This window comes from Balearica regulorum, chromosome 2 (assembly GCF_011004875.1).
Source record: "Balearica regulorum gibbericeps isolate bBalReg1 chromosome 2, bBalReg1.pri, whole genome shotgun sequence".
In the NCBI taxonomy this organism is placed as follows: Eukaryota; Metazoa; Chordata; class Aves; order Gruiformes; family Gruidae; genus Balearica; species Balearica regulorum.
In genome coordinates this window covers 98,352,662-98,378,458 of record NC_046185.1, presented here as the reverse complement: position 1 = coordinate 98,378,458, position 25,797 = coordinate 98,352,662, and the positions used below count along the sequence as shown (strand labels likewise).

Sequence of the window (25,797 nt, the reverse complement as noted above, 5' to 3'; positions counted from 1 at the left end):
TTACAATCAAAGCCATTTTTAAGTCCTTCATTGTCTTGTACAGTTTTAAATCTTCATCATGGTTATGATGGAGAAACCCTTTACTCTTTTTTAGTAGAGCAGAATTACATCTAGGTGTGTACACCAGCAACAAGCTTTGGTTATCCTTCCCTGCAACACATTACATAATATTTCTTGATGTTGGTGGACTGAAGTTGTTAGCAGTCTGATGGTTCTTTCAGACATTTATTTGTAGTTTAATATGTATGATATTCTCCTTAAGACTTTAGCTTACTTGCAGGCTTCTGAATAGGAGTCACTTGGTAATATGTGAGGCTATGCAAGGCACAGAAATGTGCCATGTTACAAGGGTCTTGGTGACTGGTATGATGCATGTCTACTTTTCATTAACTGAATTGCCTATATTCTGTGGACAAATTGAGCTGCGCTTACATTAAGCTTGTGAGGGTGCATGATCTTGTGTGTTTGGTGCTTGCAAGCACTCCTTTAAGTGACAGCGTTGGTCTTTTAAGTAGTGGGTAGACAGCAACTCAGTTCAGTCACTGCTACTCGGAAAAAATCAAGTCCCGAATCTACCATAGGCATTATGAAAATAATGTTAAATAACAACAAGTTTTACTCTACCTCAGTCAGATGCCTGAGAACTTTGAGAGCTGTTGGGTGGTAAATTGCTAAAACACACTGGTCCGTGGGATGCTAATGTAGCCTGGGCTGGAGCCAAAGTCTGTAGAAGTCTAAAGGAGTTGTCCAGTGAATTCAGCTTGCTTTGGACTAGGTCCTTGGATGAGATTTTCAGAAGCAGTCAGCAGTGCTCTACTCCATTGACGCTAACTCCAGTGGGAGCGGAGAACACAGGGCTGAGCTTTTCTGGCCTGCTGGATTTAACACCGTCTTCGAGTGCTTTAAAAGCACTGAGGGAAGGAAAAACAATCTGCATTTCGAAGTCAGATACAGCATATATTCTCTCAGGAGCTGGTTTTACAAGTGACTTAAACTCAGCTATAAAGCTCTCTTTACCACATGGCCAGTGTGAATTACTTTTCTGCACGCGGATGTGCCAAACCAGGGGCAGTGAAAGGTGAGTGCATTGCTGAGCACAGCTTTTTGGCTGGAGCTTGTAGCTGTCTTGGGGAAATTTAATGGCTGTCTATGAGAATGGAGATAGAGCAAGAGATTTTAACATCAGGAAGCCCTCCTAGTGCACATCTTCTTAAACTCTACTCCTTTTCCTGAGCTCTGGTTTCTACTGCTGTATTCAGGCTGCCATTTATCCCATTTCAACAGCCAGTGGAAGTTGGGTGGCAGCCTTCATTCCCTGTCCTGGGTTTCATGGTAGTTCTTTATTCTCTCTTGAATTCCTATAATTCCTCTCATTGGGGAAACAAAACAAAACCTATCTATAATAAAAACAAGAGCAAGTCTTCCTGCAAATACAACAGCACAAAAGCTGGCTGCTCTTTCCCACTGAGGCTATCTGAACCAAGCAGCCTTTCCCCCATCACCTTCAAAGCCCTTGATTTAAGGAAGGGGAGTGATTACTCAATCATTAAGGATAATGGCTATTTACTTTTGGAAACAATGGACTTGATGAACCACAAAAAATGACCTAATTTTCAGAAGTGCATTTGCCTTGGAGCAAACTAGCTGGGTTTGGGATGGAAGTGCGTACATTATCTTCATGAGATGGTAAAAAATGACCTTTTGTTCTGAAATAAATCACAATGATTTTTTTTTTCTATCTCGAGGACTGAGGTGACCCCAAGCATGGAAATGTCAGGCTAGAAAACAATACTAGCATTTAAAGTAATGAGCACAGAATAAAAAAATATTTAAAGCCTTATCATGATTACAAGTTCTCAGGCTTACCTGACAGCTTGCTAGGTTTTCCTGTGATCACCTTGCCTATGCTAAACATATAGCTTTGCTCTCTTTGCAGTAGGATTTTACCAGATATTCATCAGTATGTAGGAAAACTACTCCTGTTTCATAGAATCATAGAATGGTTTGGGTTGGAAGGGACCTCAAAGATCACCTAGTTCAACCCTCCTGCCATGGGCAGGGACATCTTTCACTAGACCAGGTTGCCCAAAGCCTCATCCAACCTGACCTTGAACACTTCCAGTGATGATGTGTCCACTTAGGTTAGTGTGTAGTTCAAATGTGCTGCAACTGATGTAGGCAAGGATAATGGAGAGGGTATTCTTGAAAAATAGGGAATGCTGCTGGACTTGCTGTGTGAGCTGGGTTGAGTTATAAACTGGAGGTGGTGGTGGTGTAGCAGAATTATTCCCCTTCCTGTCTCAATTCTCCTGATAGTCCTTCCAGCCTATGTGCCTCTAGAGCATGAAAGATCTGTATAGTATCCACAGCCTGGGCTGAGACAGTAACTACTGCTCTGTTGTTGTAAGCAATTTTGGCATTTATATGGATTTATTTCTCAGGGTGTAATCTGAGATTCACTCCAGACTTCAAGACCGAGAGTAAATGCCACTGCAAACTCAGATGAAGAAAGCGTTTGGCCTTTCAGAAGAGGTCCTGACAGGGTGCTTACCAGAGGTACAGATGTGCATGGCAGAGACTTTGGATGACAGGATCCTGCTGCTGTTCATGATGGTTGCTGTGAAATAATCACTAACAGCTGCATGTGAACCTAATGAAGAAATACTAATAACAAACTATGCAATGGCAAGCAGACAAATCACACAGGAAGATCAGAACTGGGAAAAAACCCAAGACGATTCTTTGTAGGCAAGTGACTTGTCAAAAGCCTTACATGAAAGCACCACAAAAATGGATGTAATCAGAGTAATCCAGGTTTTATGTGCATTTGATAAAATGGGGTGGCTATACTTTTGGCTTTGGCACTTTAAGTTTGCAAGTTTAAGCCTTTTTCATCTTATGAAACCCCAAGCTTGCCTTTTGATGCCCACGCATCTTCCTCTTGCCCATGCATGTTTTTTTCCCCATGGAGAATCCCAGATGTGTTTCTTGTCAGACAGACAGACATGCTATCGTTGCCTTGTGTTGGGCCACTACTAGAGTACACAAACCCTAGCAATGATAAAACGTGAAATTTGTGATTGCTGTTTTGAAGCTGAAGTCTCTGTCAGTGCCAATATTGAGCTCTGTCACGTACCTTGTGATCAGGTATTTTGTTCTTGGACTCTTTGCTTGTTAACAGCTTCTGCATAAAGTGGTCAATGGTTTTACTGGTAGAATAAGAGGATATGAATCTCATTTTGCTACTGTAAAATACTTTAAAATGCTCCTGTAGTAAGTATATAAATGCTTTAAAGCTGTTTTAGACTTACGTGAATGGAGTGAAGTGGCCTCTGGGCTCTTAAGAATCAGGCTCATACTTGATATCTCTGAAGGGGATTCTTCTATCAGTATCCGATAATGTGTTCTGATTTATAGGGAATCTGTTATTCAGTTAGCATTGCAAGCTTAACTCTGTTAGCTGGGTGAACTTTTGGTATAGGGACGGGGTGGTCATACAGTGCTTGTAGCCTGAATGAGTGAAGCCTCCCCACTTCTGCTGCTGTCTTTGCCCTCCAGGAGACACATGAAAGACTTTTTAGCAGAGCCGAGATTGCTTTTTTTTTTGGTAGTTCAATTTTAGAGTATTTCAGCATTTATTGCCCTTTCTGCTATTGCTTACTTCAACTGGAATTATGCAATCCGGCTTGTCTTCCTACAGTGGATGGACTTCTGTCACGCGTGTGGTGTCTCCCATGTGCTAACGAACTTCAGCAAACAAATGCTTATTCTTTCCTGGTTAAACACAAGAAGTAGATGTTTAGTAATATGTATATTAGCAGTTTCATTTCACACATAAGTTCCTAAGGGCCTCATGCTGAATCAAAGGAGTGATTCTAAACTAAAATATGGATAATTTGGTTGACAAAAAAAACATTTTATAAAAGCAGTAACTTTGTGATATCTCTCTAGAAAGTACAAATATGCATGTGTATTTGCATACAAAAAGTATCACCCTTTGAGAACTACAGTATAAATTGAGTATATTTTAAACTTTTACTGCAAATGCTTTGGTTTATTTGCAGTGTGCAGTTATGGTGGTTGAAGGAGGTCTAAGGTCTATAGAAAGATACAATGTCTTCTATTTGATCAACTGATGAAGTTGGGCAAAACCCCCAGGCTTTCAAGTACACAAGCCTTTATTATTTGACTGTTACAGGAGCCTTAATGAGTGAGACAGACACACTGAAACTTCACCAGACTTTCTGTTCTTTAGTTTTATTTTGTATTCTGGGCAGTGAACCATGCTAAAGCTCTTTCCACTTCATTGATGCACGCCGGAAAAGTGTAACTGAGAGCTTATGTAGTTTTGAGCAGACACTGCAGTAAAATTCCCTTCTGACCCTTTTTTGCCATTCAGGCTTTTGCCAATGCTGCAAAGTCACCTAAAAGGCTGGATTAAAAATATCTTGCACAGTCAGAACTGGTTAATCTGTGCTTGGTTTATAGGTCTGGAAAAGCAAAAAGTTGTCACTGATGATCGGTTAGGCTTTTGACATGTGTGCCGTTACCTTGTTTTAGGACCACCTTGTACCATAGATTTGACCACATTTGAATGTGCTTTCATCCTTTCGACATGTGCAGCATCAAAGACGACTTTCTCTGTACTTCAGAAAGGAGGAATGGTGCTCACGTAGCAAGCATTCTGGTCCATAGTGTTACCGGAAAGCGGCAAAATAATTCACTCTCTAAGACTTATTTTGAAGTTTTAGAAAGCAGGCTTTTTTTTATTGCAGCGCTGGGTGCACGGGGGATAACTCCACCTAACGTGCACACCCAAAAGACAAAACTAGCAAGTATTTATACTGTGTTAATATACATATTCATTATATTTCTGAGTAGTGCTTATCACATTCATGGATTTTCTGGGAACTCGTTAGCATATGCTAATGTCTTTCACGCATGTTCATTGGCACCTCCAGGTGGTCGTCAGGGGTCTTCAGACTCAGTCCTGGTATCACATATACCTGATTCCTCAAGGCTGGTTTTGTGATCACCTTGTAACTTTCTTATCTTTGCGCATCTGTTCTTCCAAGGCCGAGCTGTTTAAAATGACATTGTTCCAGAGCTGCTTATCTTACAACTAATGATTTTCTAAGTTACAATGGTTTCCCTTTTGTTTGGTTACATCTACTGAGCAATGGCTCTAATTGCTTGAATTGACCTTAATATTTCAATATTCACAGGTATCAATAGCAGCAGAGAGCCCAGGCTCTCCAGTACAGAAGGTGGGACTACAAGAACAGGAACGAAAGCAGGGCGAGACTCAGTTTTCTGCCCTGCCAGCTCAAAACTGTCCCCAAACACAGAGATGTCTAGTTGGTACCCTGCATGCCCTAACCTAGCCAGGTAGGTGATCAGCAGCAATGAAGCTGGAGTAGCACAGAGATCAGCACACCCTGTGCAATGTCACCAGGCATCTTTTGGTCTGTGACAGTCCACACCACTGCAATTTTGTTGCTGTTGCTGCTAGAGTAAAACTCACTCGAGTGTGTCAGCATGTGCAGCAGTCATATTCTGCTTGCAGTGTAGACGTGACCTCAGAGAACAGTGGTAAGGTGCTGTCTCCACAGGTATGAGAGAAACATCAAGCATGACTCCAGAATGTGTTGCAACTGCTCACCTTTAAAATGGGGACAAAACTTAAAATAAGGTAGATTAAAGGTGGGAATCCCCGTGCAGGCTTTCTTGATTATTCTCATTCAGGGTGGTGATTCCGTATGATGATGTCACATATGAGTTTATGACTCAATGGGCTAAACTCAGGCTTCACTTGTTAAGCTATTATGAAACCTGAAATAGTTACATTATCAGAAACAATACTGGTGCAGCTGTGTAGTTATAAGGATGGTTTACACCAGTGTAGTTTCTTCCTGTAAGAAGAGTGGAATAAGCTATGCTAAAATAAAGTATGATACAGATATAATTGTTTTCACAACAGATGGATTGGGGAATCTGTGAGTGCTTGGGGAAAGGTTTTAAGAATGACTCCAGAGTTTAGACTATGATTGTTTCCCATTTCTGTGGGTAGCTGCTAATAAACTACATTAGAATACTTGTTTTCTAAAATAGTTCTCTTTGCTATTTGAATGTAAATCTGAAATTTTAAAAATAGCAGAAGTAGTGGTATATTTTGTTCACTCGGTTCTACCTCTTGGCTCTTTTGTTACACAGACTACACTTGTCCAGAACAGATGCATGTGACCATATATTACATCTGCACTGTGTTACCATGCATTACATGGTACATACATACAACACACGTTATATTACATGTTATACCATAGGCCATATCTGGTACATGAACAGGGCTCTGTTGTGCTAGGCACTGTATCAGCACAGAGCAGAAAGCTGATTCTGTGTGATGAGCTTTTCTTATTAATAGAAATCAATATATAACAGATGGATATAGATGGTACATGGGGAGTGCAGAGAAGACAAGGGCATAATATTTTTCACAAGTCAGACGTTAGTTCTGATATAGGTCGCACTGAAAGCTGGCACAGAAGAAGTTGGAGGAGATGAGCAGTAGCGGTAGGAAAGGCCATATGAAGGAAAGCACAAAAACACTTGTTGGAAAATCTGGCAGCTGGGTGATAGCAGAAGGCTTCACAGGACAATCAGAAGCAGGAATCGATGCCTAAGTAGCAAGTGAGGAATGATAGATAAGGTGAGGGCAAGGGATGGAAAGCCTTGAAACCAAAGATAAGCTCATGCTGAAAGCCTTGAAACCAAAGATAAGTTTGATGCAAGAATGTGTGGAGAGAGCTGGTGAAGACAGTGGCGAGTGAGGTGATAGTGACAGGCTTGGACTGTGATCTTTGAAGCCTTCTGGGTGGGAGAGAACAGGCTTCTCTTTATCAGGACTGGAGGAAACTGCCAGAGTCACTGGGATGTTCAGTGCTGGATGCCTGAGAAAGGAAGAAATGCACAGATGTCGTGTAAAAAGTATGTGCAGGATGTCCTGTCTACCCCACGTTAACACAGGCTAAAATAAGTTGTGAATTCAAAGTGCATTTTCTGTTAAGAACTACTCTGCTTGCAGGTAGCTCTGTTTGGGAGCAACAGACCGATTTTTCTGTTTAGCTTAACTCTTTTCAAGTGAAACTGCAGAGAGGCATGTTTCTGGTCTGGAAGAAAAGTGTCCTCCTGCAGAGTTGAGGAAATCAGGAGAAACTGTTTAGGATAAGCTCTGTCTCAGCAAGACCTTCAGCATAATCCAGATTTGTAGACCTAAAAGAAGAATATATCCAAGGTGACAGCTAGTGATATGGACCTGAGCTGTGTTGTCACCAGAATGAAAAGCAAGAGGAAATGAAACATTTGATTGAGCTGAAGGCTAGATGTTGTGGATGTGCTGTCCAAAAGACAGGCCAAGAATTTACCAAGTGCTGAAAGTGAGAAGCCTGGAAATAGTCATACATCTGTCTATCATCAGTTCACATACAGTTGAAACTGCTGATTAACTTAGCCAGAGGTAAGATCCAGAGGGGGAAGAAAAGCTGATCAGATTATTGTATGTAACAGGACCACAGAACATGGAAGAGAGTGCTAGGGAGGGTGCGAGTAAAGCAGGAGAAACAGAGACAGAAGAGACAACCTGAACAATTGCATTAATACTCTTGTAGTATTGTAAGGTTCCATTAGTGATGCTGGATGCTATATGATTCATACTGTTACAGTGTTTGTGCAATCAGAAATATAAGCAATCAGTGGTTATATTATCATTCTAATTTTGGCAAACAATTGAATTAACATCATGTGTGATAGTACTGAGACAAGAACCTTATATGATGATTAATTGCTCAGTGCCAGCACTGCTGCTCAGTTATGGAAGAGTGCAGTGTTTTGTTTTTAATTCTGTGAAAGATTTCAACAAAAATGGGTTTGATATTGTAGATTTATTTTTTTCTGGCCTCCTAAACTAAATACTTTGGGGAGGAGGTTCAGCAACCAAACCATGGCTAATGGGGTGCTTTTGGTTCTGATTATGTTGCAGATGTCCTGCAACTAGCTGAAGTTTTTGATTGCTGAAACTTGAAAAGATGAGAATGGGGGGTAGGAGCAAGGAAATTTACTTGCTGAAGACTGAAACATATATGCCTTTTTCACAGTGTAAAACTTTGAACATTTTTACCAATAGCAGACTTTTGCTGAGGAAATGCAATTTTAGTGTAAAAGCCATATTTCATACTGAAGAAGTAAATAAGCAGATGTTTTGAAATATGATTTTTTCAATCGGCCTACATGCAGTTAAAGGATAAGCTTGGCTCTATTTGTCTTTTCAAGCTAAGTAGTACGGTGCTGGTGGTGTCTGTGATACTGTCTGCAGGTGGGGCTTGCATCTTCATATGGGAGACTGAACAGGGTGCAACAGCAAGACTTATCCTGGGATTTTCTTGGAGGCTGAGGACTATGAGAGATACAAAAGAGCACAGGTGGCCCAGCAAAGAATTGAGGGGGCCAGTCTGGCAGCTGTTGTGTGGCAGCAGAATTGTAAGACCATTCTGGGGTGTGATGGGGAACCCTTAATATTCATGGTGTCTGTGGAGAACCCAGAGCCATGTGGCTTGGTTAGCTGTGTGATCACTGAGGACTCCTCTCTGGGATGGCAACTTGAGGATTTTTTTGGTAGGTGGTCCCTATTTCCCATTTGTCCTGAAGTTTAAACAATTTTTGGGCACTGTCTGTAGTGTTTTTACCCTAGATCTCCTTCTCTTGTTGGAAGGAAATTCACCTCCTGCTGGAACGACTGAAGGGGAAAAAAACCCCACAAACCCTTCTCAAGGAAATAATTGCTATGATCCCCTCCTTTCTGGGCCTCTCTTCCCCTGTGTATTCTGCTATCTTGTATTGAGGCATCCCGCCTGCTCCTGTTATCAGCAGGAGTTTCTGCCCTTAAGAAGTGAGCAATGTAGTATCACTTCGTTACCCTGTGATTTCATTAAATATTAAACTTTTGAAGAAGTGAATAATCTGTTAGTCAAATATAAACTATAAGCACAGCTTGATTCACTATGCTGCTTGTCTGTTTTGTGCAAAGCAGGTGTAAAGCTGGTGCCACTTTGACGGGATAGTAGTTTGTGCTCTGCTTGATCCCTGTGCTGGTACACTGACCAGTATGGTATATAATATAATCCAGGTGTTAAAGACTGGTATGGATGAGTTCCGCAAACAAGGCTGGAGCAGAAACAGACGGTCATATTTAGAGATCCATATAACACTTCAAAGTTATTAGATGATGATTTGGACAAGGAATCTATTATTTTAGATGATCCTGTATTTGTGGTGGATTTTGCCTTGACTTTGCAAGAGTGATCAAGATCTATTAGGTGTATTAATACCAAACTAGGAATGCTAATGTCAGGTTACTGCCATTTCTAACGAGCTTGGTGTAATTCAGTACGATCACTGGCACTCATAGGTGTGATATTTTGTTTCTTATTTTCCGTCCTCTTTCTAATAACCTTTGCCATGTTCTTCCTGAGCCTGCTACATCAAACAGACTTGTCACAGTCATAGGGCTTCTGGCTGTTTTCTAGAACACAATTCTCTGTACTCTGAGCATTTATTTTCTAAAGGTAAAAAGAAAGGGAAGTGGTTGAATGCCATTCTCTCTACTGGAGATGTGTTCTTGTCTGAGCGAAAAGATTTGCAGTCCTTTTGGGAAACATTCAGACTCAGTTCACAAGATTTGCTCCTGGGAGCTTGTTCAGCAGCTGGATCTTCTCTGCCTTTGTAAACCTTACGTAAAGTACTCCTAAACAACTGATTATCACAGAAATTCCTGCCTGGTCAAGAAGCAGGAGCAATTGGCTTCGGGAAAGCAGTTATTGATCTGTAAAAGCAGAATAATTGCAACAAACAGTAATTAGTGAAATCAAATTTCACTCTGCACTAACGGCCCTTGCATATTTATTATACTGCAGTTGTTGTTCATTTCCCATGTAATTCTGTCACTGGCCTACCATTAATAATGCAGTTTTAAATCCATTTGTAACAAACTGGTCAAGTCATTAAATTTCAGGATCCGTTTGCTCAGCCTTGCTTCACAGTCCCATGGTAACTTGCTGTTAGTCAAGCTTTTGCAAAACTTTGGCAGTGATTCCCACAGACTTTGGTGGTGGCACCGCGTTAAGTCCTGAGATTCTCTGAGTCACGTTAAGATTCAGGAAACAACCATATAAATAGAGGTCTCCAAATAGTACCTTTACATCATCATCATGTGTTTCCAGTCGGGGGATAAATACTTCCTCATTCCAGTGGTGATATCACTTTTCCAGACCCTCTCTAAAACTAAATATAGTCATAGAAAGTGTCTCTGCGCTTATAAACTAAAGCAGTTGAGTCATTTAAGACCGTGGAGAATCGGAGAGGATATGCTGTATCACACACACATCACTGACAGTAACACAGGAAGGGGGGTATGGTCTTGAAGTTAAAGTGTAAGTTTGGAGGTCAGTAGTTCCCGTTATGTACAGACTGGCCTTGCACAGATGACTCTGATCTTTAGACTTACAAAATGCTGCCCATCACTGGGACATCTGGGTACCCTCCACATGGAGGAAGTTGCGGAGTCCCCAGGCAGCTTCATGGCATTTCTGGTAACTTCCACTTTTACAAGCTAAGCTCCACTGGCAGTAGCATTCCCTTTTGAAGGGAATAGTGAGGAAGAAGAGGGATCCTTTGGGCCTGATTTCAATGATTGCTGAACATGTGCACTCATTTCACCACTCAACTCCTGAAGCAACTGCGCTGCAGGCTTCCATGGTAGGGTCTCAAATTCAGAATCATCCAAAAATCAGTGGCCACTCCTGAAAAGTGTTGACCTCTAATGTTACAGTTTCCCATGAATTTAAAAAAAAGCATTGGGTACAAGTGGTATTATTGATAGAATAAAAGAAGATATCGTTGAGTGTTTGAGCCCTGTACAAAAGTCAGTAGCATTCACTAGATCAAAAGAACTAATGAAGGCTCGTGCCAATGAGCAATCCTCCTAACACCTAACCCTTCCATGGCTGTAACTGCTCATTCCCCTACCCTAATTCTGTCGTTACTGACCATGGTGGAGTCTTGTTAGCTGTTCTTATAGTGCAGTTCAATCTCAGAAGGCAAACAATAACCACTGTACATAGACATCACTTCAAACTGAAGGGATGATTCCCTTCCAATCTTTGGATGTAGAAATACAGAAAGAAAATAGCTGTTTCAGCCTGTCATTTGCCAGATGGCCAGGGGAGCTGATAATCTGGAGAGATCAGAGTTCTGCAATGCTGACAGCACTACTGCCAAAACCTGGGGAGGAAGGAATGCCTTGCTCCACATTGGACTTATAGTCAAGGAAGGTTGTGAAGACAATTTTTTGTACTTGTAAAAGGAGGAGAAGGTAAAAAAGAATTTCCAGTTCTGGCACAAAATCATCAGACTAAACTAATGGGCATGCTCGCTTGCCTGTTGATGCCTAGAATACTTTTCTAGTCTGCCTTTTCACAAATACTGGTGTTAGAGCCATTGGGGGGGGGGGGGAGCACAGTAGGTGACCAGAGAGCGTGTTTCCTTGTCCTATGCTTTCCAAATAGGAATAGCATGACCTCTCTTTGTATCTGGCTTCCACAGATTTCTAAATAGTACTTAACTACAAGATTTTTAGCTGGTATTTTGAGAGAATAAATCTCCCTTTAAAAAAAGTTCCAAAAAAGTCTGAAGCTTCAAGAAGAAAACTTGGGGGGGGGGGGGGGGGGGAAATACGTATCTCTCAATGCACCTGTCAGCCTCAAAGACAGCAACTTTTCCTTCCAGCATGCCTTGTAGTCCCCTCAGGCAGTGGATCCCAAATGAAAGCAGAGGCCCCAAACAAGTGGTGCATGGGAGGAGGGGTGCTGGGAGTCTAGCCCATCAGCGGCCTTTGGGATAGCAAGCTGGGCAGAGTGGGGAATACAGCCGAAAGCAAGTCTTCTAATCAGAAGAATTAGAGAAATCCACTGCCCTAAGGTTTTTCTCTATACCGGAGGGTTGTATTCATCTAATTACGTGGTCAGACATTCTGGATGTACAGAAATGGATGGCTGCTCCTGAAGTTTTGCACCTTAGCTTGCAGATGTAAGGACAACTATTTGTGGGGAAAAACAACTGGCAGGTGATGCTTAAGTCTTTCCAGCAAGAACAGAATGCATCCTGCTGTTACAATTCACACTTTGGTGAATTGCATTCAGTATGAATCCTTCTCATAATTCATTTTGATCTGGCAAATACGTATTTTGTAAAGCATATTTTGATTTATGAGGGCACTTCTGATCTCAGATTATTTTTTTTTTTCCACAGACAGTGGGAGCTCATTCACCAATTTCTGAAATGCTGGCTTTTCAGTACTGAAAGGTGCCACTTGTCAAGCAGCACAAAGAAGTGCTGCCCATGCTAGCTGAGCCAAGGGAGGGAGTTGTACGCTTGCTGTCCTTATGGGGAAGTTCGTGGATAGGTAAATGGTAATTTTGCAAACCAGAATTTGGCATGCTAAAACTAATTTTTTCTTTCCCTTGAATAAAAAGACTGTAGAGTTGTTATCGGGCGTAGTGATTTGTTCTCTCTGAGATCCAGCAGGAAACAAATTGGGGAAAAAGCAAACACAGCAGTGTCTTTGCCTGCAGTTCCCGCTTCTCACTTGCAGAATCCTTACTGGTGTTTGTGTGTTATCCAGGTGTTGAAGTGAAACAGTCCTCCTCAGCCTTCAGGTTACCCTGTCCCTAGCAGTGACCAGTCTGTGCTGTCTGAAAAGATCTACTCTGTGTGTGAGGCATTGGCTTAGCACTTCCCATGCAGAGAGACTGGAAAACATCAACAAAAGCTTCTTGTGAATTGCCAAGAAATCCTCTGCTATAGCATCTAATCAGGGAAATTAATGTTGGTGTAAATTCAGCATGTTTTGCAGGGAAGAAATTTTTATTGTTTCCTTGCCAGTGCCCTGCCCTCTGACCTGGGTAACGCTGTAACCGACTGGCTGCTTTACGCTGATGTCTGATCTGTGTCCAGAAGGGTTTCGGGGGGGTCGGTGCTTGTTTCTTCTATCTTGTTAAACTAAATCAGGCTGCGCTTATAGCTTTGATGTTCTAGTGTGTGGTGTTCCCTCTGGTATGTACCTTCTCTATTTCCAAGACATCACTTGTAAAAGGAGACAGCATCTGGCATGAGCTCAGGGAACATGGAATATTTAGGACTCTCATAGTTAGCCCTGTTTCTTTCGGTGTTTGTTTATTCTTTGGAAGCTTTTGTAGGAAACAGACTGGCAGGGTGCAGAAGCATATGATGTGGTCAGTCCTGGACTATGGTATCTTTCGTAGTGTTTTAGCCTGGAGTAGCATTCATTCTCTTGCCTCCTCTGGCTCTAAGGAGCAGGGAGGTTTGTCACAGACCAGATTCAGAAGGCCAGTGATCTAAAAAAGTTTATTAGTTATTTTCTCATAGCATCCATAGGCTCCTTTCAAAGCCAAAACAACTGTATTTGAAGTGTGGAGATAGGTGTGTATATATATATTCCTTTCTCTGAGAGCTTATGACCTTATTGGGCATAAAGAGAAACCAGGAGGAAATTGTAAGTTAAACAAAATCGGTTAACTTTTAGTACAGAAACACATATCTTGATGCTGAAAGAAAGAGCAGGAAACTTTCCAACCATTCTTGTGGCATAGTTTTATCATTAGAGCGTTTTGGGGGCAGTGCATTTGGAAGAGTCTGTGAAGCAAAGCAGAACTAAATTACTTATCACCTCATATCCATGCAGACAATACGTGCTAAATCATCAGGAGATATCTTCTGTCTGTATTTCCAACGAGAGCAACCTCAGCATGAGCCCTGCATGCTTCCAGCAAGAGAATTCTGCGAGCAAACCACAGAACAAAACAGCTAAAGAGACCCTTTCTCCATGCAGCTTTTGGGGAAAATCTTTTGTTTAAATAAAAGGAACTGAGCCAGTAGTGCCTGGAAGGACGCGGGCTCCCTGCTGAGATGTAAATCACTTTTGATTCTGTCTGGAGGATATATTCTGGGAACAGAAATGAGTGACTTGAGGAGCTGTGAGATGGGAAGAGTGGTTGGTGACAACCTTTACATGGTGTGAGAGGGTGGTGGCTCTCTTTACACGCTGACAGCGTGCCGGTGGGAAGGAGAAGGGTCTCATCATGTTACTGAGGGGCCATGATCTCCTTGGAAGTGAGTCAAGTTGGAAAAAAACACAAAAGGCTTGCCCTTCACTGGTGTTTTTGGGTTAGCAACTATTATACTTTTTCTGTGTTAGCACACTGTGAACTCGATGTACCCTGTAAACATGGAGCAAGAAAGCAGCTCCTTCCTCAGACTGCTCACAATCTTTTGTCACATTTCTGTGTTGTTAAGATGGCCCATGTTGCCATGTGAAAACCCTGCAGAAGGTTTTGGGAGGCAAGCTGATAATACATGCAGTGGCCTCAGATGCAGACACAGCAAATGGGAGTTTTGCTTTCCCCCACACGTATAGCACAGAAGGTTTCAGCTATTGATGATGATGATGACAGCAGTGGCTCACCACTTCTTCAGGCAGAAGTGGTAACTTTCTGTATGACAGAATTTCTAAAAGCCAGCCTCTTGCAGCAGCCCTGCCCGGGAAGGACAGTCCTCTGGTGTGGGAAGCTGCCAGTTGGGGCAGGACTTTGTAGGCAAGCCCCAGCACGTGCTGGCTTGCTGAACAGGGTGTGCTGATGCTGCGTGACTGGTGGGCGCATCCGTGCCAGCCCTGATGTAGTCAGTGCAGGTAGTAACATCGATAAGGACGAGGTAGCGTGGGCTTCATTCAGCCCACAGTGAGTAGCAGGCAGCGTGTGCCTGGGCACCTAGTAGGCTTGAACTCGCGCTACTACCTGTGATGAAGTCTGCTATGACTTCTTCAACTGTCAAGTTCAAAGCCTGCGTGGAGGTGGCAGCATGAAATCCAGTTGCACTTTTGTGTGCTGTGTAGATGCACCAAGAGATGGTGCCTGTCCAGAAGGCTGCAGGTGTGGTGGTGGTAGAGAGAAGCTATGGCAGTAGTAATTGGAGAGGCAGTGGAAAGTCTTTGCTGTTCTGCCTCGCTTACTAGGTAGGATAAAACTAACTTAAAAACAACTATGTTTCTTGCAAAAAAAAATCCTGTGGATATATTTTGGAAACCCTGATGTTTCTCTGCCTAGAGCAAAGTAAAACTTTCAAATGTAAACATACGGCCAGTCCCTTCTTTTCACTTTATTCTCTTGTAATAGTTGGCTAATTTTCTTACTGACAATACAAAGCTACAGTAGGCCTTGACTCTTTAGTGTAAATCAGGACTAATCCCAAGGTAGTCATTGATATTTCCCTGATGTCCAAGGAGCTTTGGCAGCCTAAGGGGCTAATCACAAAAGGTGTAATGTATTTTAATTTCCTCTTGGAGGGAGTGTCCTCATTCTTGTCATCTTTGCGAGTGTGATGCCAAGGAAGGTACGGTGGTGTAACTATGGAGACAATAAAAGAAAGGGATTTGACCTTGGTTTGGGTACTGCAAGTGCCAAACTTCTTCAAACATCAGTTGCTTTATAAAAAAAAAAAAAAAATCTTATTGGCTTTGCAAGTAGATTTAGGCTCACTGAGGGGTGTTTTAGCTACGTAGTAAGTTACAAACTTTCCTAACTTCAGGTCCTGGTTTTGGGAAGGTTCCCACACAACAGCACAAGGCTGCTGGTTCCATCTTAAATAACCTTCTCTATTGCCCAAAACAATAAGGTATTTCTTTATTCATTCTTACCATAACACATGAAAACAAGTACAAGCCAGTAATCCATGAAGGTTTAAGATGCCCCAAACTAGGATGAATGAGAGTTTTCAAGTTTTGTAGGTCATACTCTTCTCACCAGTGACTCAGAAGCCAGTCTCTTCCTTTGCTGAGGCTTGCGATCTTACTGGATTTGACAGTAAAGTTCACCAGGATGAACAATCAGGTTCACATGAGCGTTCATATGACCAAGTGACACGTGGAGCTGAAGTTTTAATATCTACTTATAACATATGGAAAAAGTAAGGCTTAAAGGTGATTTTTTTTTCCTAATATTTAAGCTGAAGTTCACTTTGACTTTTACAAATAGACTCCCCCTGACCTATTTCTGTGCCCCTAACATTGTACCAAAAGATGAGGTACAGGTGAAAGATAGCTAAAACAAGAGTGAGAAGAGCCAAACTAAATTCTTCCTGTCAGTGATGTCAGTCATCACTAGATGGCCACTAAACATAAAGCAGATCCTTTATAGGATGGCAAATGTTAGGTTCATACCGTGCATGTACAAAGGCTTTGCGTGCCAGATAAGTATTATGATAAAAAAACCAACAGTGATGGAGTTAGCAGGGGAACTTCTCCACATCCTCTGACATCTGTTGAAGTCCCTTCTCGATGTCCTTCTACCTTCATTGTTCAGAGCCTGTGAGCTCTACGCCTGCCAGGCATGTTTGTAATTAATGTTTCCAACGTCATCCTGATGCTGGTTGCTACACCACGGAGAACATGTGTTCCCATGAAGCTGAGCTGTCGTGAGGACTGCTCAGGGGTAGTGCTGAACTTTCATCAAGCTACTACGTTATAAGCCAGTTTCTGCACAAAGTAATAAAAGCAAGCCTTGGTAGAGAAGCGAGTGAGCTGGGGTTCTTAGGATAAAAGCAAATTTGAAGAGGGAAGGGCATCAGCCTGTCAAGGGGACCCCCACAAAGGGAGTTTAGCAGGCTTTTTAATGCTATAAAAGTGAAATAACTACAAGTATATGATTGTATAAAAGAGTGCTCAACTGCTGGGGCTTTCATTCTTCTGGGACCGGGTAAAGGGAGAAAATGTTTATAGCCTTCCTTTTCAGTAGGCTTCATGAATATTGACTGCTGCCTTTTTTTGGATGCCCATTACCAGAGACTTTTAGAGCACCCACAGCTGCAAGTAAGGTAACGGACACTGTGGCAATCAATCCCAAATTAAATGCCCTAAACTAGCCGTCACCTAGGAATCAGGTATAAAAAGGTAAATGCCTGACTGGGTCACACCAACATTCATATCTGGCCCTGGATTCTTCTCCACAGGTGCCCAAAGGCACCATGCTGATCAGGGAGAGCATGGGAGCCTGGCCCCTGCCTGCAGTCTGCTCCCTTGCCCTCTCCTGCGTCCACCACTCCTGTATTGGGGATGTTAGGAGGAGCATCCTTGCACTGTTTGTTTATGGGCCTGTTGTCCTCGGATTTGTCTGATCCCTTTTTGAACCTGCTGATACTGTCTGCCTGTGGCAGACATTACAGGTCGTCACTGTGGCAACAAATTCCAGAAATTCACTATAGTCTCAGTAGAAATGTACCTTCTTTTATACATCTTAAATGACTTCTTGCTACTTTCAATGAATGCCTCCCACATCTAATAATACTGAATTTAGTGAAATACAGTTTTACGAGTACCTTATCCACTGTCTTCATAATTTTGTAAATCTTGATCGTACTCCCTTCTGACTTTTTAAGCTGAAGACCTTCAGCCTTTTCAGTCTGCTCTGGTAAAACAGCTCCTCTGTCCCCTTAATCGTTGCAGTTGCCTATGTACCTTTTTTGTTTCGTCTTTGTTCTTTTTTTTAAAATGCAGTACTTTGGAGGCTTGTAGGCTTCATGGAGATTGAACTTGAAGGTGGAATCAAAGCCCTGCAGAATTTACCACACAGAAGAACCATTACAGCTGCCAATTCAAATATTCACTGGGCATAGAGATGGAAAAAATTTGTAAAACACTAAAGTAATAACAGCAGTTTGTAATATATTTGATATTTCATACTGTAAATATGAATGGCACATTACAGAGAAACACATAGGGCGGGTCGAAATAACATAGCACTACCTCATGCTTTGTGAACAAAATGGTTTAACACGTGGTCCCAACCCTGCAAGCGTTTCCAGCTGTAGTGTTGCCAAGAACAATCACATGAGCTTGCAGGGACTGTTCATGGTAATAAGCAGTACTGCTGCCTCTGAACCCACTATGCTTAGATGTGTACATACATACACGCATACACAGGTAAGGGCTTTTTTTTAAGGCTTGTTATATTCTGCCAATATAAATGTCAGTGCCCTAAAAAGGCAGAGTGAAGGCTGGCTTAATTGCGTGGCAAGACTGCAGGAATTTCCCCTTTGTGTATAAAATTGATGGCTAGACTGAGATAATGTTTTATGCAGTTTAAGATGAGAAATGGATTTGAAGGTTCCTAAACTTGACCACATGGGTAAGGATTTTTAAATCTGGTGATCCATTTTGTAATGAGACTTATTTTTGCCAAGCTTTGTTGTGCTGTTGTTCCCTGCAGGTGGAGGGTTAACCCTGAAGGGGTGACTTTGCATAGTAAGGTCTGCTACTTTTTTGGCATTGCCCACGGGAACAGTGAAGGAATATCCCATATTCTTGTTATGTGATCAGCTTCGTGTGATTTTTAACCCCTACATCCTCTGAATGTTGTTTGCATGCTTTGAATCCGCTTAGTTGTGTCCTGGTTTTGATAGATGGTTTCTTGAAAGCCTTAGAGGCCACAGCTCTTGCCAGAGATCAGCTGTGAAGTTTTACCCTATTGACCTATGCTCCAAGGATATCTGTGTTTTTTTTATTGGAAGTTATAAATAATTGAATGCATCAAGTTTGATTTGTTAATTGTCAAGGAGAAAACTTAAAGAAGCATTACATGTGAAAGGCATCACATTACTTGTCGGCGTTCTCAATCCTTTGTATGGAGAAGTGATAGTGTACATCAATATTTAGTTTGAATTTCAAAATCTTCTATCAGGGTAACAGGGGAACTTATTTAGAGTCAATGTTTTGCCCAGTAAACTTTGTGTTATGAATCTGATTTATAGTGTTTTAAAAAGAGCAGAGCATTTTCTAGGATAAATATGGTTCACTTTGTCACCTCTTTCATTCATTTTTCTGCCTTTTCCCACTTCATTATGAATGATAATCCATCCAAAAAATCTGCAATGGCTTTACTGTGCAGCTGCACTTCATGTATAAGCAGTTTGGCTGCCTTCCCAAAATGGCACATTTTAACCATGACTGTCATAAAAGCTGCTACCAAGGATTCTAACCATACTGATAGACTTGTGTTTGGACCAGCTTCATTATATTTTTAAGTCGGGTCATACTCAAGAGCATTCCTGGCCTCTGGCAACATGGTACAGTAACACTCTGAAATTTCATCTCATGGGACATCAGCTGTCTTTTTTAAGTCATTGAGAAATGAGTTTGATGATATCTACCCAGTCCTTGGTGAAACATTTGCTCATAGGACCATCTGCCCCTTTAATAGAGTTGTCATTTCAGCATTGCTTCAATTTCTGCAGCAGCTGCCCATTGATAATAAGTCAGATGTGGGGATGTCACAGAGAACAGCAGAGCCTGACTGCAGTGCTATCGTTGCCTTCAGCTCTCTCTGCCAGTACATCATCTCCCCGGTTAATGAAATCCTCGTTGCTCTTTCTGCCTGATCCACCCTTCAGATTTCTTCTTGAACTGTCTCCAGCCAGAGAGGCAAGTCATGCAGTAGCCCAGACCAGATGCCTTTTTCGTGGCCTCTACTTACAGTGAGCATCTTTCTGTGCCTACTGAGATGTGTTTTTAGCTTAGCTTGGCCAACTCAAATTAAAACGCTGGCAAAGATACGGGAATTGACTGTTTCACATGGATTAGGATTTCTAAATTCTCTTTTCAGGCTTGAGCTTGAACTGATAATCTCTGTTTATTATTAGACTTGCCAGATATCTGCCTCTTAGCTGTCCAAGTGAGCATCCTACAGAACCACTGCAAATCTGAGCTGTCCGGTTTGTAGCACCCCAACACTACTGAGCCCCGCGGTGACCCCCACAGGGCATGAGGGACTGGCACTAATGCTGCGTTCTTTGGGATGCAGGCGTCTTGTAGGCTGTTTAGCCCAAGTGAAAAACCTGTGTTTCTGTAACCAGCCCCAGCGTGAGTGACTTTCAACAGTGCTTCTTACAGGTGTCCTCTGTTACCCAGCACAAATGTGCTAAATGAAGTGTTATGAAACAATGCAGTGTAGGAAGGGTTGTTCTGTTTGCCCATTAGCCTGAGATTTGAGAGGTGTGACTTAACTTTTCTGTCCTGCTACTGATGTTCTGCCTCCTTTATAGTGGAGGCCTGTCTTGATTATCTTTAGACTGTCTCTGTTTAGGCATCTGGTCTAAAAGTCATTTATTTAGTCTTGACTGGTTACCAAGACTCTTCGTAGATGGTGCAAAGACAGGCACCATCCTAAAAAGTATGCCTAAATTAGATATGGTAAATAGTCTTCTGGCAGTGTGTATTTCCGTTGAGTCCAGAGAAATCCCAGATTATTAGTTTAGTCTAGTTTAGATGCTTAACTTTGTGATGGCAAAAATGAATCCAGGGTTTGTAGTCTCTCTATACCTCTTTTCACAGGCTGTACAAATCATTAATGATTATCTGGTGTTTCGCAGGATGTTGTGGTTGGTAATGATGAAAGTGCCCAGAGATTTTATAAGTAACTAAGTCATGCAGAAGGGAAGTCTGCCCCTGTGACCCAAATGAAGTGACAGTGGCTTCTTTTGAGTGGGAAATGAAAAAAAAAAAAAAAGAAAAAATGTAACTTTTATCTCAAGCAGCTAGCTTTATAAAATTTATAAAGCCAAAAGCATAAGCAGCTTTTGTGGCAATCTTAGCTCCACTTTCTGCTTCCCTACAGTTGAAGTCTTTCACAGATGTACATACACATTTCTGTATGTGCACTGTCTGATCACAAATCATCCCCACCCAAGTTTTGGAAGTGAAGGAATTCCCTCTTTTTTTTTTTTCTTTCTTTCTTTCCCTTCTCTGATTTGAGTGCTGTCTTTGAGGTCTAAGAGGATAAATTACAGCAGAGATAGTCTCTTGACTCTCTGATGGGCGATGTAGGTGCAGATGGACTCTAGCTACCAGTTCCTTTGATTTTTTATTTTTTTTTTTTTCCATTCCTCCCTACAGTCACATGGGAGGCTCCGAGGAGCTCTGTGCACATCATTGGGTTGCTTTACCCAGGACTTCTGGCTGCTTTTTTGGCCTTTGGGTCATTTTCCAGGCAGAAAGAGAGTAGCAATTGCTTTTATGGTTAGAGCAGTCATTGTATATTAATAGAATAGACTGTTAGGCAAAAGTGCAGTATGCTTCCAACTCTTTTGGGATCGTAATAATTTTTCTTGTGAGAGGATCTCACACCCTGGTCTTTTGGGGTGTGTGAAAAAGACACTGATGTCTTTCTGTCTTTGGGAAGCGTGGCCAAGTTCATTGGGTCCAGATGTCAGGGAGCTGGGCATCTCCTTGGCCGGAGGTGACCACGTGAGCAGAGGGCAAATCACCCTGGGACCCTGAGCTCTTGGTGTGTCCTGCACAGTGGTGGGAGTCGTGAGGCTCATGTTTGGTCTCATTCAGCCCAGTAAGGTAGTGATGAAGACACACCATCGGGTGGTTTAGCTCAGTACCTGCTGCTGAAAGGAGCATGAAGGCATTTACAGCATTGCCTGATGGGTTTTGGCTATGTGCTTTGTGCCACTTAACAACCTGGAAAGGCTTCAAGGAAGTTGCAATGCATGATGCCTGGCGTGCCAGATAAGACCTGCTTAGTCACAATTAGTTGGTTTTTCCTTCTAGATCAGATTCACGTTGGTTTAGCAGAAACTGACCCACCAGCGCCAGATGCTATATTCACTCACACCTCTGAGGCGCCATTTGAGAACAACCTCACCTCCGGAGAAAAACGGTCTGTCTCTTTTAATGTGAGATCTGGTATGGAGAGATGAATGGTTTTTTGCTTGCCCTATCCTGCTTTACTTTCATCACAAAAATTATTTTGTTAAAAATTTTCTGGTTGGTTGTAAAAGCCACCCAAGGACTCAGTGGTGTATTTGCACAGCTCTAACCCTAGCGGGGTGTGACTCATGGGTAATAGGAACGGCTGGAAACATTTTCCCACTCCTTTGTGTCTGCGCTTATTGCGGAAACTGGGGAATGTAGTTAAGATTTCAAGTGCTTTTCCACAGAAACCTGCTAGGCTGGCTTTCAGTTCTGATACAAATATGTCACTTCCCAGCAGGCAGTCTGCACGTTGTGCTGTCCTTGATCCCCTCAGCAGTACTGCCTTCCTCACCATGAATGGGAGATGTGACGCTTCTCATTTACTCCAAGTACGTTCCTGGTGGTACATCTCCACCATAGCAATGTGATGAGAAGGGAAGCACGTTTTCCCTCGTAGGTGCACGTTATGCTTGTGCCACAAGAGCTGCCTTTAAGGAGGCTGCAGATGTTATGGCACTTGCACAGCTGGGGTTGTTTTGAAACTGCCTGTAGTGCATGTAAGACCTTCTCCAGGTGTCTTACCGTTAGATGTTTTGCACTTCATTTTCCTCTAGAGAACTCCCTCTTCAAAACAAAACCCCATGTAAGGAAGCGATCTGGTGTGTGTTGAAGAAAGCCCTATGGTTTTTAACTCGTTCCCCTTTGCATCTCACTTGTAGACACGTACTAACGGACATTATTAAGGGACACCTTCAACTCCTTTATTCATTTAAGTTGTAGATTATGACCTGGTCTGATCTCAGATAGCATACCTGTAACACAACTACATTTATCTGTATTTTGTTACAACAGTGCTGGGTGTTTGTCTGGGGCAGGGAGCTGGTGAATGTGAACTCTGAGCCCTGAGACTTCCTCCCATTTCTCTGACTTCACTGGACTCAGAGCTCACAGGATCTCACATTTTGGCCTTTGGCCACAGATTGAAACACTCTGTGACCTGCTGTGACCATGTAACTGCATAAATCAGCCCTAGAATTTGGCTTCTGATTGTCATTTTTTGTTTTATTGTTTGTTGTATTCCTAATGCAGTGATGTATAAGGAGACAAGCGTTTCTGAAAGAGGATTTAGGTCAAGCTGAAAGAAATTGCTATTAAATGTCATTGATTTTGCTTTATATAACTAGGACTCTTTTTGAAGTCCTTCTTTAAATATTTAGTGACACTTTTTCCTCTTTAACTCAAGGGTCAGTGTCTCATGTTGGCTGATTCTGTGGGTTCCCTTGCCAGCATACAGAGGTTGCCAATTGTTTCCTTTCGTCTTACCTGGCTTGGCTTTTCACCATGTCTGTAAGCAGTGTTTGAGTATCATATCCAGATGATAGTCCAGCTCCCCACTGCTAGACACTGCTCACTGACTTCCTCTAGCAAGTTTTTTCTTTGCTGGCTGGGATGCTGTTAAGCCCTTCTTGTGTTATTCAACATGGGTCAAGGAAAGGCCATACGTTAGTGTAGTTTTCAGTTTCCTGCTTATAGGGCTTATCTCTTCTCTGCTCGGCACCCTGCGTATGGACCGGCACCTCTGCAAGTTGAATCTAAATCCCTTCCTGATCAGAACAACTGCATTTTGTAGAGGTGAATCTAACATGAGCATGCATGCTTTATTTTTTTGTGCCGAGATGTCCACTTTATCATCACGGCACATCGTGTTTGCAATACGTTGTACTTGCAAAGGGTAAATGTACGTGTCACTGAACAGTCATAGCTTTTAAGTCATGGGCAGTTTTGATATATCCTTGAGCTGGATTCAAACAGTTGTGTGAAAAGCAGAACTTATGAAACCTGATTTTCACTTTTTTTTTCCCTATGTGGAATTACTGAACACGTAAAAAAGTCATCAGGAGTCAGATAATCAAATGTACGTGAAGTGTGATCCCATGAGCTTTGTTTCCTTATGAAATAAACCTAAAAATGATTCTATGGCCAGTCATATCTCAGTCTGTCTTAGAAAAAATGTGGAGAATTGAACCTCTGAAGTTTTCTCATGGTTAAGCTAGTTTGCAGGTTGTTTGCAAGCTGTTAAGAGAGCTTCATTCCCTCTCCTATGCTGTTCTGTTAGTTTATTTAGTCTCTGTTTCATATCTTCACTGGCTAAATGTTAAGGATTTGAATGAATAAAACTTTATTAAAAAATCTAGCGTGTAACTCTAACAGAAATATTTTATCCCAAGTGTTCCAAAGAGAATTGGTAAGTTAAAAAAACCTCTGAAAATCAAACCTAAAAAACCAACACCCATAGTGCCCCAACAAAACACACACACACACACACCCTCCCCCCCATTATTCCAGATAATGTAAAGTTCATTTCTCTGTAAGCTTGAAAACATTTCTAGGATGAAGCGTTGCAGTTGTAGACATGTGCAGGTTCAAGATGCTATGTCCTGTCTCCAGCTGCAGCTACAGATGGAACACAGCTTCAGCAGTGGAGCAGGCAAACTTCACTGATCCTAATGCTCCAAAATGGACAATGGCCCAGTGTAATGATTTATTATGAGATCTGGGTTTCATGTAGTTAAAATGTGCCTAGAAGCCCAGCATTATATCAGTGATATTTAATTGAATGCCAAGGAGCTTGTATGCGTTGATAGGATCCGGCTTCCAAGACAAACCAGTGTTTGAAGCACCTTCTCGTGGTGGGCAAGGCACACCTAGGTGTTCCTCAGGAGCCCAGGTGCTTCTCCTCCGGCCCTCTCAGAGGCATTCAGGTGGCAGAGACAGCTGCAGTCTTCCTGCGCACTGCTCGCTAACGCAGGGGAAAAGCTTTGTCCCCATTTTACACGCACGTGCATTTGTACTCACCGAAGCGGAGCCTGTCTCAACTGGCTGCACAGAAGCCCTGCACAGCCAAAATTTATGTTTGCCTGCATCAGATTTCTCCTTGTTGTCACTACTTTTGATCCCACTGTGAAGTGACAGTGGAGAGGGGCAAATGGGGACAAGCAGCTCTTGCAGAGAGAAGTGAAGAGAAGAAGCTGTGGGTGATTTTGTGTGGAAAATTAATTTAAACCTTAGTGAGGCAACTGGAGCAGGGCCTTGCCCAAGAGGGAAAGCCAGTCCCTCCTGCTCCACTGGGACTCATGTCCTTGGGGAGAACATTTTGAGTGTGTTATGCAGAGGTGGTATCCCTTGTGAGCTTCAGTGGAAACGTCAGATAAATTGCAATGGCTGTTTGTGACAAATGAATAGCCACAGACGAGATAGGGGCTGCCCAGCCTCTGTGCTAAACCTGCCCAATCCTATTGAAATGTTTTATAGGGAGACAAAGCCCAGCGCTGAAGACAAGACTTAATTGCCTAATTCCTTCAGGGGAAATAAAAAGTGCTTCCAACGCAGATCCGGTCCCCTCAAGGGACTGCAGATTAATGGCTGAGACGCCTTAGCCAAACTGAATCGGTGGGAAGTTGTCTCTGGTCATCAGGGAGACAGTCAAAGTCATTTCAGTTTTAATTGAATATGGTATTCCTCTCCCCTCCCTTTCATAACCAGCATCAGGGGCTCCTGTACTTGCAGCCTGGCAGTGAGGTTGTGTCGGTGTTCTGCAGCTGGCACAGATATCTGGCACTCAACCTCAAGCCATGGCGTCAGCCTGCATGGAAGCATTCCCGCAGCAAAGCCATGCCAGGCTGCTTGTGCCTGACTCACTAACGCGGTCACCCTTTTGTAACACGGGTGTATCCCATGCTCCTCCGCTTGTATTTGCCAAGGTCTTTTTCCAGACAGTTCTGGCTGGAGGGAGAAGCTGTGTGTCCTGTGGAGGAGCTTCGGGGAAGGGTGTTGGAGGATGGTCTGATGCCTTTGCTGTTCTGGCTCGAGGGAAAGTGAAGTTGAGACTGTAACCACTGTCACTGGCCATATGTCCCACC

The 25,797-nt window shown here is 42.5% G+C and overlaps 2 protein-coding genes across 5 annotated transcripts in view; both read left to right on the top strand.

Annotated features, from left to right (window-relative positions):
- TBC1D7 (TBC1 domain family member 7) overlaps nucleotides 1-25,797 on the top strand; it is a 258,846-nt gene that overhangs the window by 171,886 nt on the left and 61,163 nt on the right. The window lies entirely within an intron of this gene.
- Nucleotides 1-25,797, top strand: part of GFOD1 (Gfo/Idh/MocA-like oxidoreductase domain containing 1) — a 76,123-nt gene that overhangs the window by 22,497 nt on the left and 27,829 nt on the right. The window contains exon 1 of one of the 4 annotated variants that reach the window (XM_075745078.1): nucleotides 2,537-2,556. The exons of 2 other annotated variants lie outside the window; for them this stretch is intronic. Coding sequence is in view for 1 of the 2 variants with exons in the window: in XM_075745075.1 (XP_075601190.1) it covers nucleotides 18,076-18,103 (28 nt within the window). In the remaining variant the exon portion in view is untranslated. Of the gene's footprint in view, nucleotides 1-2,536; nucleotides 2,557-18,015; nucleotides 18,104-25,797 lie in introns of those variants that run through there. One more of the 4 variants, XM_075745075.1, reaches the window with a different exon arrangement.